Source organism: Anolis carolinensis, unplaced genomic scaffold (assembly GCF_035594765.1).
Source record: "Anolis carolinensis isolate JA03-04 unplaced genomic scaffold, rAnoCar3.1.pri scaffold_23, whole genome shotgun sequence".
In the NCBI taxonomy this organism is placed as follows: domain Eukaryota; kingdom Metazoa; phylum Chordata; class Lepidosauria; order Squamata; family Dactyloidae; genus Anolis; species Anolis carolinensis.
In genome coordinates this window covers 1,010,105-1,029,760 of record NW_026943832.1, presented here as the reverse complement: position 1 = coordinate 1,029,760, position 19,656 = coordinate 1,010,105, and the positions used below count along the sequence as shown (strand labels likewise).

The window sequence follows — 19,656 nt, the reverse complement described above, 5'->3', positions numbered from 1 at the left end:
CGCGCGCTCACGCCGCGAGGTGTGAGAGCCTTGAGAACGATTGACCTTAGCGTCGCGGCGCGATCGTCTGGAAGAAAGGCCTTTCCGCTGACGGAATCGATAAGGGCGCCAATAAAAAGAATGGACTGGGAAGGCCGCAAACAGGACTTTTCTCGATTGATGGCCAGGCCGAGGTCCTGCAGAAGAGACAACGTGAAGTGAATATTATCCAGTAACGCTGCCCTAGACTGCGCCACAAGAAGCCAATCGTCTATATAAGGGTAAATGACTACGCCCTGTTGTCTGAGATATGCAGCTACAACCGCTACGCACTTGGTAAACACCCTGGGTGCGGTCGAGAGGCCAAATGGGAGAACGTTAAAACAGTAACACAAACGGCCAACTTTAAAACTAAGGAAGCGACGGTGGGAACGTCTAATTCCTATGTGGAAGTAGGCGTCCTTTAGGTCCACAGTGGCGAACCAAGCCCCTTTCCGTATCAGTGAGAGAATGATGGGAAGCGTAACCATCCTGAATTTCCGGGGTTTGATGTAGAAATTTAATGCCCGCAGGTCTAGGATGGGCCGAAGGCCCCCACCCCTTTTTTCAACCAAAAAGTACTTTGAAAAGAAGCACTCATGGAGGAGGCCATCCCTCAAGCGCTGAACCGCACCCTTCGCCAGGAGAGATCGTATTTCTTGTAAGAGCGGAGGGGAGGAGGGTGTCGTTCGGATCTGACCTGTCGGTGGCAAGGTCTCAAACTCGATCAGGTAACCCCTACGAACGATGTCCAACACCCATCTGTCTGAGGTAATGTTAGCCCATGCGTTTATAAATGGGGCTAGGCGATCCCTAAAAAAGGGCTGTTGAGTGGTTGGAACCGAGGGTGGTTCCAGAGGTGTGGCACTGCGGACCCGGTCAGCTTCATCGGTTAACAACTGGGGAGAACAGGGGTTTCCCAACGGGGAACTTGGTAGTATCTTAGCACGGTGACGGCTAAACGCGCCGCCTGGGCACATAGGGTTGCCTAGCCCTACCCTGTGGGCGGCGTCGTGATGACGAAGTTGATCTCCTAGCGGGGGTCGGCTGAGTAGGGATGCGAGGCCTCGATCCCAGAGGAGCAGGACTAGTGCGTCCGCGGTGGAACGGTAAGTACGAGGGCCAACGTTGACGAGGGTAGGTAGCCGATTGGGATGGTAAGCCAAATCTGTGCGCCGTTTGGCGCATTTGGTGTGTGCGCTCGAGGTTGGAGTCCGTATTGGGGTTGAAGAGACCGGACTCATCTAACGGTAGATCTTCAATTGCTGTGCGTGCCGTGGAGGATAGCCCAGAAGAGCGAAGCCATGCGTGGCGACGGAGGGCGACAGCATTAGCGAAGAGTTTACCCGCTGAATCCGCCATATGCTTGGCGAGCTCCTTCTGTAGGTCTGCAAGCTGGCAAGCTTCTTGCTTGAAAGCCTTCGCTAAACGCAGTTCCTCCACAGGTAGGTGTTCCAGAAGGGGGGTAATTTTATTCCACAAATAATTTTGATAGGCTCCCATGTAAGCCCCATAATGGGCCATACGAGCAAAAAGACCAGCAGAAGTGTAAGTTTTGCGGCCCATGGCATCTAGCTTCTTTCCCTCTCTGTCCCCTGGAGTCGCTTGGGATCTTTGAGCTGGGCGCGACTGGGAGACATCAACTACTATGGAGTTTGGCTTAAGTTGTTTCCCCAACCATTCCGCTGATGCGAGGTCGATGCGGTAAAGACTATCAGCCTTCCTGGAGATCGCTGGTATCGAAGAGGGGGCCAGGTCGGGTGACCTCAGAAGGCGAAGAAGATACGGCAGAAGTGGTAATGGCGTTGCGGCAGGGCCCTGCTGCTGTTCCCGTGGAAAAACTGGATCATCCAGAACTGTCGGGTCTTGACGGGTAGGTAGATTAAGCGCCTTAGCGAGGCGCGAGATCAATGAGGAGAAACTTCTTAGATCCTCTGGGGAATCACAGTCCATCTCGGGCACCCCTATGGTAAGCTGTGGATCAGCTGGTTCAAGTACCGAACTAGCATCAGAGTTAATAGCCTCCTCCGGGACCCCCGATCCCTGCGATGGCTGAGGGGCGGGGGCTGGCTGAATGGGTAATGGCTGGGTCGGTAAGGCCACCGGTATCGCTGGGGTTGAAGCATGGTGGCCCGTGGATCGAGACGTCGGATCCGAGGCGGGTGGCGCGGGGGCAGCCGGAGGAGCAGTCGGAGGGGCGGCTGAGGCCTGATCAGCATCAGCTGGCAGGCGTGGGACGTCCCTGGTGGCATTACGTCGGCGCCTGTGGCGGCGCGAGAAGAAGCGAAAATAATCCCGAGTATAAATTGGGTCATGGAAATAATAAGGGGAGGGAGATCTTGAATCGCGCGAAAAACTCCTCCGGGACGAGCCATGGGACCGGGAGCCATGCCTGCTTTCATCCGATTCGGAGCTCCATGAAGCTGAGGACGAGGGAGAGCGGTACCGCCTTCCTCTGTAATCGCGTGGATGACTCCGCCTCGAGGAGTCTGGAACATGGCCATACAGCTTGGAAAACGCACAACAACCAATGATTCCGGCCATGGAAGCCTTCAACAACACACTGGGAGATGTAGTTCTCTAGGCCTGTCGCCTCCTCTGCCAAACGACATGCTATAGGACCCTGGGAGGTCTAGTTTTACAAGGGCCCGAACCAGAGAGTGCTGCTGCCATGCTGAACTGGTATTCTCAGTGGCCCTCAATGAAAACAGGCATGGTTTTGGGTCAGGAAGTTTCTCTTTGCTTGTAAAACTACTCTTGAAAACATGCCAATGTGAGTAGATCAATAGATACTGCTCCGGCGGGACGGTAACAGTGCTCCATGCAGTCATGCCAGTGGCTACATGACCTTGGAGGTGTCTACGGACAATGCTGGCTCTTCAGCTAAGAAATGGAGATGAACACCAACCCCCAGAATCGGACACGACTGGAATTAACGTCAGGGGAAAACCTTTACCTTTAACCTATATTGTATTTACATGTAATATTGATAATTATATTATAACACAATACAATATAATACTAATAGTAATATAATAATAATAATAATATATTACATGTTTATTACTAAGAATAATACAGTATGATGGCATAGTGCTATATAGTAATATAGGAATGTGTTGTAGAAGTTCCATAGTGCATCACCCCCTATGAGAGAGCCATGGGACCACGGCAAACTGCAGATCCCGGAGGCCACAGCACCGGGCCACGGCAATGGGAAGGGGTGCCAAACCATCCCTACATTGCCCCGTCGCAGTGGGGTGAGTCAGTGGCATGATTGAGATGCCCTTGCAAAACTATAACTCCCAGTATTGCAGCCTTGAGCAATGGAGAAGCCTCTGTGCTGACACATTAATATTGATATTATTGCTCAAGGCTGCACTTCCCGATTGGGCCACGTGATGGCAGCAAAAGACTGCAGATGACAATCTCAAGGCAATATTGGGGAAAATATAACACTGAGGCTGCACTTCCCTAACTGACCATTTGATGGCAGCAGAGGGCCAATAATCACAATCCCAAGGCAAGTGCAATATTCCTCTGTCCACAGGAGGGCGACAAACGGAAAAGCCATAGGGTTTAATTGGAATATCATTGCTCTTTCTTTGATCCAGAGCACTCTTAATTAATATTAATACTACTAATAATAATCTTGGGAGGTAGAGGTTTGCAAGGACTTTCACCCCCTCTGCCCAAGAGCCCTGCCAAACTACAGCTCCCTCCATCCCATACAAACTCTGCAACAGCTCAATGCCATTGGAGCCTAGGAGATATAAACCCCCCTTGCTTAGTTTTCCAATAAGAATAAAATAATAAGATTAAAATAATAATAAAACTTTATTTCTAGACTGCCCTCTCTCCCCAGAGGATGCCTGCCGTAGATGTGGGCGAAACGTCATGAGAGAATGCTTCTGGAACTTGGCCAGACAGCCCGGAAAATGCACTACAACCCAGTGATTCTGGCCATGAAAGCCTTCAACAACACACTGGGAGATATAGTTCTCTTGTCCTTTCGCTTCCTCTGCCAAACGACATGCTATAGGACCCTGGAAGGTCTAGTTTTACAAGGGTTCAAACCAGAGGTGCTGCTGCCATGCCAAACTGCAACTCCCAGGAGCCCACAACGTAGACAGTCATGGCTTTGGGTCAGGAAGTTGTTCTTTGCGGTCTAGGACCCACAGATTCCAATTAGACTCCTTCCAGTGATGAGGCTCCAGCATTCGTGGGTAGAAGAGGCGACAGGCAAAACTTCAACTCCCGGGATATTATTGTTGTTGTTGTTGTTGCTGCTGCTAGTAGCCGTAGTAACACTTGTTGCCTATGCCATCAGTTGGGGGGCCCTCCCCCCATCACCATCTGATGCTCTGGGGCCAATATACAACATAATATAGAATAATATATATATTGTCTATACATATGGTATTGATAATTATATTAGAATGTAATACAATGTAATACTAATAGTAATGTAATAATATTAATTATATATTACATGTGATATTACTAATAATAATACAGTATGATGTCTTAGTGCAATGTAGTAATATATAACGCTAATGTTGTTCTATGCTAATATATAATATATTGTACGTACATATAATTTGTAAGCCACTCTGAAAGCAGGAAGCCAATATGAAAGGAAAAAAACCAAAAAATTATGGGTTCGATGCAGTAAATAAAATTCAAGGCTGCACTTCTCGAATATGCCACGTGATGGCAGCAAAGGATTGCAGATGAGAATCTCAAGGCAATTTTGGGGGGAAATATAACACTGAGGTTGCAATTCCCTAACTGACCATTTGATGGAAGCAGAGGGCTAGGAATCAGAATCTGAAGTCAAGTGCAATATTCTTCTGTCCACAGGAGGGCGACAAACGGAAAGGCCATAAGGGTTTAATGGGGATCTCATTGATATTACTTTGAGCCATGGCTATCTTAAATAATAGTAATACTACTAATAATAATCTAGGGAGTTAGAGGTTTGCAAGGCCTTTCGCCCCCTCTGCCCAAGAGTAATGGTGCCTTGCCAAACTACAACTCCCATCATCCCATACAACCTCTGCAACAGCTCAATGCTATGGGAACCTCAGTGATATAGTTCACTAGGCCTTTCGCCTCCTCTGCCAAACTACCTGCTATAGGACCCAGGGAGGTCTAGTTTTACAAGGGCCCAAACCAGATAGTTCTGGTGCCATGCCAAACTGCAGCTCCAAGGAGCCCTCAATGTAGACAGGCATGGCTTTGGGTCAGGAAGTTTCTCTTTGCTTGTAAAACTACTCTTGAAAACATGCCAATGTGAGTAGATCAATAGGTACCGCTCTGGCGGGAAGGTAACGGTGCTCCATGCAGTCATGTCTGTGGCCACATGCCCTTGGAGGTGTCTATGGACAATACTGGCTCTTCGGCTGAGAAATGGAGATGAGCACCAAACCTCAGAGTCGGTCACGAAAACCTTTACCTTTAACCTATATTGTATATACATATAATATTGATAATTATATTATAAAGTAATACAATATAATACAATATATTAATATATATTATGAATAATAATGCAGTGTGATGTTATAGTACAATATACTATTATATAATGCTAATGGTGTGCTTTGCTAATAATAAAATATATTGTACGTACATCTAATTTTAAGCCATTTTGAAAGCAGGAAGGCAGAATGAAAGGAAAATAGAAGGAAAAAGCCCCAAAAGTTATGGTTTCTAGGCAGCAAAGAAAAACTCAAATATTTATAAAAAGGAGAGTTAAAGTGCGATAACTGCTCACTATCCCAGGCCTGCGAGTCTACAGGAATTCCAGACAGGAAACAATAAGGGCCAGCTAACGCGTTCACAACAAAGGATTCCCCCAGGCAGCAATGCAGCCAGTCTTTGATGCTGCAAGGCCATTCAATGCTGATCAAGGCGGCCAATAGCAACATTCACACTCGCCTACAAGACAAGAGTTCTTTCTCTCGCCCTGGACATTATTCCAGAGATAGATAAACCTCCCTTACTTAGTTTTACAACCTATGAGGATGCCTGCCATAAATGTGAGCAAAACGTCAGGAGAGAATGCTTCGGGAACATGGCCATAGTATTCTGCGGTTGCAAAGTTGCAGAGGTTGCATGGGATGGTGGGATTTGTAGTTTGGCAAGGCACCAGCACTCTTGGGTAGAGGAGGGGAAAGGACTTGCAAACCTCTCACTCCCAAGATTATTATTATTAATATTAGTATTATTTTAAACTGTTATAGCTCAAAGAAATATCAATTAATATTACAAAGTCCTAATGACTTTTCCGTTTGTCGCCCTCCTGTGGACAGAAGAATATTGCACTTGCCTTGAAACTCTGATTCTTTGCTCTCTGCTGCCATCAAATGGTCAGGTAGGGAAGTGCAGCACAAAGGCGCCTTCAACGCTCGAGGCTGCACTTCCTTCTCTGACCATTTGATGGCAGCAAAGAGCTGCGAATCAGAATCCCAAGGCAAGTGCAATATTCTTCTGTCCACACGAGGGCGACAAAGAGAAAAGACATAAGGAATCCCATTGATATATCATTGAGCCATTTGGAAAATATAATTACATGACAATAGTAATAATAATAATAATAATAATAATAGTAATAATAATAATAATAATAATAATAATAATAATAATAATAATAATAATAATAATAATAATAATAATAATAATATCCTGGGAGTTCGGGTTTTGCAAGGTCTTTTGCCTCCTCTGCCCAAGAGTGCCGGAGCCTCGGACGAGGGCGAACAGCTCCCGAAGCCAAGGCCAGTTCCCACAAACCTCAGTGGAAGGTTCAGGTGAGATATCTATCCCCATGAATGGCTAGTTTCCAACTGACCTCACCCCCTCTTTAGGTGCAGGCGAAACGTCAGGAGAGAGTGCTGCTCACCTCCCCCTCCCTCTAGTATCATATATTACTTACTACATTGTACCATATCACTACACTGCAGTATTATTACTCATATTGCATTTAATATATATAATTATTTTATTACTTTTGTGAATATTTTAGATTACTTTGATTATATATTTTTTGAATATATTTGCAAGTTTTAATTTTTGTGAATATTTCTGCTGATATTTTTTATATTCCCCCCCCCCCCCAAATATTTCTGAGAATATTTTTGATGATTTTTGTAATATATAATGATTATTTTCTATAAACATTTTAAGTTATAATTTTGGGAATATTTTAATATTATTATTTTGTGTATTTCTTAAAATATAATTTCATGAGTATTTTTTGCAAATATTTTCTGTGTGTGGTGTAAGGTGGCTTTGGGACACAGCTCGGTCTTTACACTGAAAATAGTGTTTGAATAGCAGGCTTTTCAGAGGTGGTTTCTAACCAATAACTGCTGCTTGAAAATAAACCTTACAAGATATCTGGACTCTGTTGGGTCATGAGGCTTTCCATCCGGCGGTCCAACAACGGACATTACACTGTGAATATTTTTGATTATTTTTGCAATTTTTCTGTGATTATTTTGATAATTTTCCACAAATATTTTCCTAATATTTTAATGAATATTTTGGGGGGATATTTGTACGATTATTCTTGTGAATAGGACCCTGGACCCTGTTTGAATGGGACCCTGGAGGCCTTTGGGGAGTCTCCCCCTGCTCGCTTGTCTGCTTCTTTCTGCCAGCCAGGACAAGCACAATCCAAGCCCTCCGGACAGATGGCCACCCAGCCTCTGTTTATTGAACCATAGAATCCCAGCATTGGAAGGGACTCCCCCTTCAAAGACTATCCATTCCTTCCGCCAGGCAAGGAGAGACACCATCCGATCCCTCCCGACAGATGGCCGCCCAGCCTCAGTTTCAAATTCTCCCAGGCAGGCAGATGGTGGCGTCTTTATTATTTTATTGTACAGGTCTCGGAGATCTTTCACAACATACAGACGTCCTAAACTGACAGAACTGCACCTTGGGCCCCTGTCCTGGCTTGGGAGTAGGTGGGGCCTTGTTGCCTGCGTTGCTGCATGCGTGGTGTTTGCGTGTTGGTGCACAGACATGCTCAGGGCACCCCGGCCTTGCTAATTACACATACGACGCTTTCAGTAAAGTCTGACTATCGGAAAACACCTCGTAGGCGCCTGGTCTGGGGCCGAGATGCAACAAAGCGAGGTTATAGGTCCTGTCTTGGACGCACGGAAGAGGCCGGCCCGGATGGAGCAACAGGCATGGTTGTTGTTATTGTTGTTAATATTATTATTATGACAGATTATTATGCCTGGGACAGGGATGCCCACGGAAACGCCGCCGTGCCCCCCGGAAGGTGCCTTAGCTCTCCCCTTTGTCCTCCTCCTCCTTCTCTTCGTCGTCGTCCTTCTCGCCCTTGAGCTTCTGCCGAGCGAATTCTTCGATCACAATGTCCTCCGCGCTGGAAAGGAAGAGGACACCAAACATTGCCTCTGAGAACGGGCAGAGTCCAGGGAGGAAAATGGGAGGGAGGAAGGAAGGAAGGAAAAGAGAGGAGGTGGAGAGAAGACACCAGGTAGAAGGGTTGTTGTGTGTTTTCCGGACTGTCTGGCCGTGTTCCGGAAGCATTCTCTCCTGACATTTCACCCACATTTATGGCAGGCATCCTCAGGGGTTGTGAGGTATACTTAGAAGAATGCTGCATCCGGGCTGTGGCGCAGGCTGGAGAGCAGCTGCAATGAATCACTGCAATGAATCACTCTGACCAGGAGGTCATGAGTTCGAGGCCCGCTCGGAGCCTATGTTTGTCTTGTCTTTGTTCTGTTAAAAGGCATTGAATGTTTGCCTATATGTGTAATGTGATCCGCCCTGAGTCCCCTTCGGGGTGAGAAAGAAGGGCGGGATATAAATGCTGTAAATAAATAAATAAATAAATGCACTGCATGTGCCTCCCATGTGTCAACTTATGTCAACTTGATATAGACACAGCAGGGTCTATTCCCATCCCAATTTGCACTTCCAAGAATTTGCAGCACTTTATCAGTCACCTCGTGTTTACAATGGTGCACCTTACCCAGTCTACTTTTACAACCAATCCATGTTTTTATTTCTTGTCATTTGTTTTTATTGGCTAATGTTTAAATTTTTATAATTGTGCATGTCTTTTGTCTATGGTTGTGTTTTATATTGCTATTGTTTTTATTCGGGCTTGGCCCCATGTAAGCCGCCCTGAGTCCCCTTTCGGGAGATAGAGGCGGGGTATAAAAATAAAGTTGTTGTTGTTATTATTATTATTATTATTATTATTATTATTATTATTATTATTATTATGTGAAATACAGTTCTAATGCATGTGTGTTCACAGCACAGCCCACTGAAGGGTTAAGAAATGTAGAAATGTGATTCTAGAGAAATAGTGTTGTCATTTCCAATGTATAATAATGTATTATACATTTTATTATATATATATGTGTGTGTGTGTGTAATAAATGTATAAGTGTATTATTAATATTCTTATAAATAATAATAAATCTATAATAAAGTCATTTCCAATATAATAAATAATACCCATATTGTGCTATGCTTAATTTTATTTTGTGTCAAATAAAAATAAGTATAGCATAATATGGGTATTATTTATTATATTGGAAATGACTTTATTATACTAATAATATAATTATGTTGTATATACATATAATATTGATAGTAGTATTATAATGTAATACAATAAAATAATACACTATTATAATTGCATATTTATATTATATGTAATATTACTAATAATATTGCAATATAGTGGTATAGTACAATATCTATATATATAAATGAGTGATGGCATCACGGTGACCCACAAAACAACAAAACTACAGGCCCCCCAACCTTGAAATTTGACAACACAACCCATCATCCATGCCTCTAGGTTGATACAACAAAAAGAAAAGAAAAAAAAGTCCTACTTAGAGGGAGAGCAATTGGTTTTTATCCAATTGCTGCCACTTAGAAGGCTAAGCTCCGCCCACTTGGTCTCCTAACAACCCACTCAGCCCAGTGTTAATAAAAGAATAAAAAATAAAATAAATAGAAATAATACAATAAAAATAATTAAAAACACTAAAAAATTAATACAATAAAATACTATAACAAAATAACTAAAATAATACAACAAAATAATACAACAAAATAATAAAAGATAATAAATAAAAAGATGTTACAATAAAATTAATTAAAAAAAATACAAATAACGTCAAATAAAAATTCCACAACAACTTTTAACCAATACCACCACCACTTTGCCTCAGCAACGCGTGGCTGGGCACAGCTAGTAGCAATATATAATGCTTGTATTGTGCTATACTAATAATATTATATATTATATGTATATATAACTTGTAAGCCGCCCTGAGTCCCCTTCGGGGTGATAAGGGCGGGATATAAATGTCGCAAATAAATAAATACGTTTCCTTCCTGGAGGGCAGGTTGGGATAGCTTGTATGTTCACCTCCGCTTTGCCATCTTTGATACCTTGCCATGATCTCTCTGCATCTGTAATCCATCACCATCCTCATTGTGCAAGAGTCTTGCTATGGTTGTATCTTTGTATACTGATAGCAGACCTGTAAATAGTTGTATGCGGCAATGACGGAAGCATAACAAGCCTCCAGAGCTCAAGGGTGCATGCATATTCACGGTCAGAGGCTGTGCTGTTAAATCTCTGCAAACAGTGACCAAGACTCTGCAGTGTTTTGGGGATCGTAACAAATTTGGAGACATTGTGTGAGAGGAGGAATTCTCATGCCTGCCTCGCAGGGGTGTTGTGTGTGTGTTTAAAAAAGCAAAAGGGATAGAAGAACTGTGTGGTTACCTCCTGGACAGGAGAGCAAAGGCCAAGGACACAAAGGTGCAGGAAGGAAAGAGAGAGAGAGAAAGGGAGGGAGAGAACGGTGAGCCAAACAGTCCAGTACTCGGTGTGTAAACACAACCCACAACACAACAAGACACACCGCCCTGTTTACCTTGGTGTATCTGTGAGTCAGGAAGGCATCCCACGGAGCAGACGCAGGAAGGAAAGAAGGAAGGAAGGAAGGAAAAGACAGGCGCTGGTTAGGAAAAGGTTGCTGAATATTTTTCTGAATATTTCTGCCAATATTTTAATGATTATTTTTGGGAATATTTTTGTGAATGTTTTTACAATTATTTTTTTTTCTGTGACTATAATTATTTTTGGGAATATTTCTGCCAATATTTTTACAATTACTTTCCCCTGAATATTTTCCTGTCTATTTCTGCAAATATTATTATGATTATTTCTGCGAATATGTTTATTTTATATTATTTTCTGCAAAAAAAGTGTTAATGACTATTTTCTGCAAATATTTCTGTGATTATTTATCGCAAATATTTTTGCGATTTTTTCCCCTGAATATTTTTCTGAAGATCTCTGCAATTATTATTATTATTATTATTATTATTATTATTATTATTATTGTGAATACAGTAGAGTCTCACTTATCCAACACTCACTTATCCAACGTTCCAATGCATTTTTGTAGTCAATGGTGTTTTCAATATATCATGTTATTTTGGTGATAAATTCGTAAATACAGTAATTACTACATAGCATTAATGTCTAATGAACTTGTTGTATAACATGATGTTTTGGTGCTTAATTTGTAAAATGATAACCTATTTTGATGTTTAATAGGCTTTTTCTTAATCTCTTATTATCCAACATATTCGCTTATCCAACATTCTGCCGGCCCGTTTATGTTGGATAAGTGAGACTCTGGGAGCCCCGGTGATGAAGTGTGTTAAATCACTGAGCTGCTGAACTTGTGGACCGAAAGGTCCCAGGTTCAAATCCCGGGAGCGGAATGAGCACCTGCTGTTAGCCCCAGCTCCTGCCAACCTAGCAATTCGAAAACATGCAAATGTGAGTAGATCAATAGGTACAGCTCCGGTGGGAAGGTAACGGGCCCGGGCTGTGGCGCAGGCGGGAGAGCAAGCTAGTTGCAATTAACTGCAATGAATCAATCTGACCAGGAGGTCATGAGTTCGAGGCCCGCTCGGAGCCTATGTTTGTCTTGTCTTTGTTCTATGTTAAAAGGCATTGAATGTTTGCCTATATGTGTAATGTGATCCGCCCTGAGTCCCCTTCGGGGTGAGAAAGAAGGGCGGAATATAAATGCTGTAAATAATAAATAAATAATAACGGTGCCCCATGCAGTCATGCCGGCCACATGACCTGGAGATGTCTATGGACAACGCCGGCTCTTTGGCTTAGAAATGGAGATGAGCACCAACCCCCAGAGTCAGTCACGACTGGACTTAACGTCAGGGGAAAACCTTTACCTTTACCTTTACGTTAAGTGAGACTCTACTGTATTTTTAGTGAACTTTGCATTCTTGTACCGGTTTGCACTTTTTACCTTTGTCAACTTGATATAGACACAGCAGGGTCTACTCCCATCCCAATTTGCACTTCCAAGAATTTGCAGCACTTTATCAATCACCTCATGTTTACAATATTTATAGGGTGCACCTTACCCAGTCTACTTTTACAACCTCTTAGTTTTAATCCATGTTTGTATTAGTTCTTGTCATTTGATTTTACTGGCTAATGTTTACATTTTAATAATTGTGCATGTCTTTTTTCTATGGTTGTGTTTTATATTGCTATTGTTTTTATTCGGGCTTGGCCCCATGTAAGCTGTCCTGAGTCCCCTTTGGGGAGATAGAGGCGGGGTATAAAAATAAAGTTGTTGTTATTATTATTATTATTATTATTATTATTATTATTATTATTATTAACTGTTTTGTTTCTAGACGCCCCCTAGTGCCTGTTTTTGGCATTGGCACGACTCTCTTGTTTATAACGGTTTCTAGACAAGATGCTTCATCGAAAGCAAAACCCTGACGGCTGGGTGAGCCTGGCTCCTCCTGACTTGTTCCTCTTGGCCAGAGTTTGATTTCTTCTCCCTCTTTTATGTGCTGATTACTCACTGTCGGTTGGCTTCGGGTGCATCAGGATGACGGGCACCTCCACTCCAACGTCACTGAAAGAGGAAACGGGCGGCAATGACGCGGGAAGGAGGGGAGCCCAGGAAGGCAGCCGGGGAGCCCCGAGTTGGGGGCTGCGAAAGGGATGGCAACCCCCCCCCCCGCCCCCCGATTCGGCACAAGTGGAAGGAAAGAGCAGAGCGGCAGGGATGGGTCCAGGCTCACCTGGATGTGAGATCTCCGAGGATGCTGCAGGGAAGAGAAGAGCACATTCAGACTGGGAAGCCACAACCAAGGAGCAACACAAATGCTCTCCCCGTTGGCGTCAAATAGGCCACCCAAGGACTGGACAGAGAGAGAGAGAGAGAGAGAGAGAGAGAATATAGAGATAGATAGATAGATAGATAGAGAGATAGAGAGAGAGAGAGATAGATAGGGAGAAAGATATATATATATATATATATATATATATATATATATATATAGAGAGAGAGAGAGAGAGAGGGGGGGGGGAATAGATAGATAGAGAGAGAGAGATAGATAGAGAGATAGAGATAGAGAGATAGATAGAGAGATAGAGATAGAGAGATAGATAGATAGAGATAGAGAAATAGATATATATAGATATATATATATAGAGAGAGAGAGAGAGAGGGGGGGGGAGAGGCTGCCACTCACCCGCCTCTGGAGACCATCAGGTTGACCTTCACTTTGTAGGAAACCAGGATCCCCAGAACTTCTTTGTCCATCCCAGGTCTCAGGCTAAAGGCAAGAAGGGAGGATAAATTAGGTTTCAGATATACAATAGAGCAGGGGTCCCCAAAATAAGGCCCGGGGGCCGGATGCGGCCCATCGAAGCCATTTACCCGGCCCCAATGGCACAAGGGCAGAAGGGGGTCTCTTCTTCTCTTGCAACCCTTGTTGTTGTTGTTGATGATGTTGTTGTTGTTGTTATTATTATTATTATTATTATTAACATTGAGGCTGGGTGGCCATCTGTCAGGGGTGCTTTGCTTGTGCTTTTGGTGCAGAGAGGCAGAAGGGGGTTGGACTCAATAGCCCAAGGGGTCTCTTCCAATCTTCTTTATTATTATTATTATTATTATTATTACAGTAGAGTCTCACTAATCCAACACTCACTTATCCAACGTTCTGGATTATCCAACGCATTTTTGTACTCAATGTTTTCAATATATCGTGATATTTTGGTGCTAAATTCGTAAATACAGTAATGACTACATAGCATTACTGCATACTGAACTACTTTTTCTGACAAATTTGTTGTATAACATGATGTTTGGGTGCTTAATTTGTAAAATCATAACCTAATTTGATGTGTGATAGGTTTTTCCTTAATCCCTCCTTATTATCCAACATATTCGCTTATCCAACGTTCTCTCGGCCTGTTTATGTTGGATAAGTGAGACTCTACTGTAGTAATATTATATGTTGAATGTTGCATGTGGTGCTGCTGGTAGTGTTGCGGTGTGGTGATGTGGTGCGGTGTGGTGATGTGTAGTGCTGGTGTTTCGCTGTGCTGGTAATATGACTTAGTGTATGCACATGTTATTTGTAAGCCGCTCTGAGTCCCCTTTGGGGTGAGAAGGGCGGGACATCAATGTAGCAAATAAATATAATAATAATAATAATAATAATAATAATAATAATAATAATAACAACTTTATTTTTATACCCCGCCCCATCTCCCCAGTGGGGACTCGGAGCGGCTTACATGGGGACCAAGCCTGAAGCATACAACAATAATTTATTTATTTATTTATTTACAGTATTTATATTCCTCCCTTCTTTCTCACCCCGAAGGGGACTCAGGGCGGATCACATTACATATATAAGGCAAACATTCAATGCCTTAACATAGAACAGAGACAGACAAACACAGGCTCCGAGCTGGCCTCGAACTCTTGACCTCTTGGTCAGAGTGGTTTGTTGCAGCTGGCTGCTCACCAGCCTGCGCCACAGCCCGGCCTGGATAAAACAATTATTCCAACAGTAAAACATCAATATCAATAAATAAATGGAACGCTGTTACCTTCCCACTGGAGCAGTGCCTATTGATCTACTCATATTTGCATGTTTTTGAACTGCTAGTTTGGCAGAAGCTGGGGCTAACTGCAGGAGCTCACCCCGCTCCCCGGATTCGAACCGCCAGCAACAAAAATATTTGCAGAAAATAATCATTAAAAAAATGGTGATGAAAATTCTTTCCTTACACGGTGGTGGAGGCCAGGTTGGTGTCCTCGTGCTTGAGCTTCCCGTCGAGGGCCAGGCCCCGCTTCTCGCGGTTGTTGCTCAGAAGGGGGGTGACGGTGTAGCTCTTGGAGAAGGTGGAGTTGGCCGCCACGTTCTCGCTGTGGGAAAGGCAAGGCGAGAGGGAGGAGGGGTCCCCAAAGGCCATCCAGACCGGCCCTCCTCACTGACCTCCTCCCGCCCGCCCTCCCGGCCTCTGTCCCCCACTTACAGGAACTCCTCCGAACACACCGACTTGGTGTGAGCAAACGAGCTTCAGCAACTCACGGAGCAGAGTCAAGCTTAAGCTTTATTGAAAAGAACTACTGTACATTTCTGTCTAAGAAATATATACCATATATATGGTGGCACAGTGTGTTAAAGCACTGAGCTGCTGGACTTGCCGACCGAAAGGTTGCAGGTTCAAATCCTGGGAGCGGAATGAGCGCCCGCTGTTAGCCCCAGCTCCTGCCAACCTAGCAATTCGAAAACATGCAAATGTGAGTAGATAAATAGGTACTGCTCCGTCGGGAAGGTAACGGCGCTCCATGCAGTCATGCCTATGGCCACATGACCTTGGAGTTGTCTATGGACAATGCCGGCTCTTCGGTTTAGAAATGGAGATGAGCACCAACCCCCAGAGTATGAGTAGATCAATAGGTACCGCTCTGGCGGGAAGGTAACGGTGTTCCATGCAGTCATGCCAATGGCCACATGACCTTGGAGATGTCTACGGACAACGCCGGCTCTTTGGCGTAGAAATGGAGATGAGCACCAACCCCCAGAGTGTGAGTAGATCAATAGGTACCGCTCCGGTGGGAAGGTAACACTGGCGCTCCATGCAGTCATGCCAGCCACATGACCTTGGAGGTGTCTACGGACAACGCCGGCTCTTCGGCTTAGAAATGGAGATGAGCACCAACCCCAAGAATCGGTCACGACTGGACTTAACGTCAGGGAAAACCTTTACCTTTTATACTCGAGTATAAGCCAAGGCACCTAATTTTACAACAAAAAAACTGGGAAAACATTGACTCCAGTATAAGCCGAGATACCAATAAATTTACATTAATTGAGGCCTCAGTGATTTAAAGTTGTGGCACCATAGTAGAAGCTCAAAGTTGTGGCAAGGAAGCACAAAATGAAGAGGCAGAAGCATCTTTTTCTTCATGCTATATTCATTCCAGCCTCCCTCCCTCTCTTGCTCTCCCCTCCTCCTTAATAAAGCCAAACATACCAGGAATTAAAAAAAACACACAAAATCAACTAACCCAAAGTTCCTAAAGGCAGACAAGAACAAAGCAGACAGTAATCTCCCAAAGTGAACAAAAGCATGAGGCACAAAGGCTGCTCCCTTGAAGCTCTAAAGCCCTGTACTCTCATGCTAAGTTCCCTCTGGCACTAGCTCTTAACTCAAAAGTGTTGCTCTTATGTTAAAGTGAAACACAGGCTCATAATTCAAATGCTTTTAAGTTGGAATAATCTTAAGTAGAGGTTCCACTGTATAATGAAAACAAATGCAAACAATGAACTAATGATAAAACCAGTGAATATGATGAAACCAATGGCAAAAAGAGTGCTAATATCTGAATGCACTAAAATAGTTGTACAAATACTTGGGAAAATGAAAAAGTCTTTACATCTGATGCACCAAAGACAGTATCATAAACATTAGGTGAGCATCTTTGGGACGGGGGAGGGGGAGGGTTAAGCCAGAAGTTGCACTGATGGCGTGAAAAGGCCTTGTTGCTTTTTTGCACCTTTTTTTGGCAGCAACTGCAAGCGGGTTCCTGGCCTATTATCTTGAGGTTTGGGTACTATATAAATCAGGCATGGACAAACTTCAGCCCTCCAGGTGTTTTGGACTTCAACTCCCAAAATTTCTAACAGCCAGTAAACTGGCAGGGATTTCTGGGAGTTGAAGTCCAAAACACCTGGAGGGCTGAAGTTTGCCCATGCCTAATATAAATAAATAATGGTTGTGACTATTGCAGAAAGTCTGTACCAGATTTGCATAGTTGATCCAGATGCATCTGAAAGGTTTCCCTCCTTTCTAAAGGAAAAAATTCTCCATGGGAAATGTGTACAAGTCTCTTAATCAAGGGCCTCTTTTCTGTTTTTCTTCAGATGAACGTAAGATGTGGGAGATCATATGTCTGCTCCTCCAGTGTGTGATATGATCAGTGTGTTCAGGATACATGATGTAATGATCTTAAATTAGACCTCAGATATACATCTATCTGATTTCTATATGTATCAAATATTAAACAATTAATAATTAAACAATTAAATATTAAACAAATATTAAACAATTAAACAACACTATGTAACAAAATTTGATTTTTTTTTCTGTTCCTGGTTTAAAAGTGTTGTTTCCTGCTTTATTGTGCAGTACTTACTTTTAAAGTAATAATACTTCAGAAACTTCGTTTTTGTGGCTGCCACAATCTATGTTGAATTGGATGAGACTGTATGAGAGATTCATAGAAAAACTATAGCAAAATGTGCTGCAGGATGTCCAGCACAAACAAAGTTTTTGCAATTTAATAAACTTTTTCCATATTTTTTTTTGATAGAACCAATTAGGAAATGACATTTATAACCCAGGAACAAAAACTATGTTACATAGTGTAGTCAGGGCTAATTTGAATTTGTGTTAATTCCTTTTGAAGAGTTTTAAGTGCTGTGTTTTATCTTCTTTTCCCGAGTTGTACCACTTGAAGACACATCGTTCTCTGACCTTCGTTACAACTGAGTACTTGTCTTTGTCATCACTTTGCTTCAACTTTAAAAGGGACATCTTCAGTAAAGAGTTTCTGTCAGTAGCCCTTCAGCTTGAATATTTTTACAAATACTGTGTGCATCATGAAACCAACGGAGAACTGTTTAACTCAGTTTAATAAGATTTGAATTTAAATATTTTTAGGTTCAACGTTGTTAAATACTGACTCATTACAAAGGGCAGTACTTCTAGTCAAGTGTTCCTCCTCAGACAATGTTATTTCAACTCGTGCTAATGAAATCCTCTCTCGCCTGCAATTTTTCACTCAGCTGATGCAATCCCTGGGGTGCAAAGATGGCAATCTCGCCTCTGGCACTTAGCAACCAAACTTATTGAAGCCAGGAATTCTGGAACGTTGCCCAGTCCTCAGCTGCTGAATCAGAAAGAGAAAGATGAAGCCAAATGTATTTGGAAGCAAAAGAATCATGCTGTCTCACAGGTTAGAACAAAATTCTGACCATTTTTTAAATGATGAAGTCACTGTGGCATGTTGTGATTTTCTGGCCATTATCACTTTGAACAGAACATACACCATTGAAATTTCCTGTTTTCATAAACTGGAAAAAGTAAATGTAATTCCATTTTGACAGGAAAAGTTTTTAGTTCTGGGAAACGTTTAACTTAAAGTGAACCTGAAACCAACTGAAAGTCCACTTCTGGTTTCCTGAAAAATATATTTTTGGTAAAAACAACAATGGGGGCACACACTCTTATTTAGAGAGGGTTGTGTTTCCTGGAAACTTCCAAGAACAATTCTTTTTTTAAATTGGTGTTAAATACCAGAGGGGATTCTTGAAGCTAGCAAAAGCCCAAAAAGGAGCTGGACGCATGTATTACCCGTTGGCCAGCTCTCCTTCAGAGCTTAAAATGGCAATCCCTGTCAGTGAAATGTCTCATAAGACAAGGGAAAGCAGTTGTCCTTTACTTGGTGCCCTCCAGATGTGGCCACAATATCTGTAAGTAGAGAGAGTTGTAGTCCCAAGACGTCTGGAGAGCACAAGGTTCAAGGAAGTTAAGAGTAGTTGCCTGTCATGAAATTTGTTGCTTTGCAAGTGATATAACTCTGTTCTGTTCTGATGACCATAAGCCATTTCCATTTCTTCTTCAAAGCTAAAAGAAGTTATAAAGAAACATTGTGTGATTTCTACGACACTCCTAGATGTTGATGGTTTTTATCTTGCTCCAAAGCTAAGGATGCTTGATTAACATAAATCATGGCTACCTTACAAGACAATATAAACTCTGAAAAGGGGCCTTTCTTTGGAAACTGGCCAGGGTTAATTGTAGTCATTCAGCCTACATAGGAATGTAATGCAAGAATTCCTTCATTTCTCTATCAAGGAAGGAGCCATAATGTTAGAACACATACATGAAGAATACCCCAGGTTCATTCTCTGTCATTGTCAGTGAAAAGAAAACTATTAAGCTGTTAAGATTCAGCAATCCTGGAGACCAGCACAAGCAAGGTTCTCCACATCTTGTTGAGCTTCTACTTCCTTTAGTCTCTGGAGCCACATTTGGCCCTTTCTTCTGAATATTTATTGAAATCAAATAGTTTCATGCTCTTGTTCAACTGTTTATTATTATTTTATTCCCTTCTTAGCCTGTTTTAATAAACCAAGACCTAGAAATCTTTTCAAGAAAAGCAGAAGAGATTAGGGCTTGCTGACACT

At 42.8% G+C, this 19,656-nt stretch overlaps 1 protein-coding gene across 1 annotated transcript; it reads right to left on the bottom strand.

Moving 5' to 3' along the window:
• Window positions 1-12,915: 12,915 nt before the first annotated feature.
• LOC134294813 (arrestin-C-like) lies at window positions 12,916-18,001 on the bottom strand. The gene is made up of 6 exons (XM_062966551.1): window positions 17,916-18,001; window positions 15,434-15,475; window positions 15,186-15,323; window positions 13,633-13,716; window positions 13,180-13,203; window positions 12,916-13,010 (listed from the first exon to the last, which is right to left on the bottom strand). The coding sequence occupies exons 1-6, from the start codon at window positions 17,999-18,001 to the stop codon at window positions 12,950-12,952; spliced, it is 435 nt and encodes a 144-aa protein (XP_062822621.1). The 3' UTR covers window positions 12,916-12,949.
• Between the last annotated feature and the right edge of the window lie 1,655 nt (window positions 18,002-19,656).

What these genes read in the sequence shown, in the direction of transcription:
- LOC134294813 (XM_062966551.1), bottom strand. Translation starts at nt 18,001, where the DNA reads ATGTCCCTTTTAAAGTTGAAGCAAAGTGATGACAAAGACAAGTACTCA. An exon ending in GAACGATGTGTCTTCAAGTG is followed by an intron (nt 15,476 to 17,915) that starts GTACAACTCGGG and finishes GAGTTGCTGAAG; the next exon opens with CTCGTTTGCTCACACCAAGT. An exon ending in AACCTGGCCTCCACCACCGT is followed by an intron (nt 13,717 to 15,185) that starts GTAAGGAAAGAA and finishes TCTTGCCTTTAG; the next exon opens with CCTGAGACCTGGGATGGACA.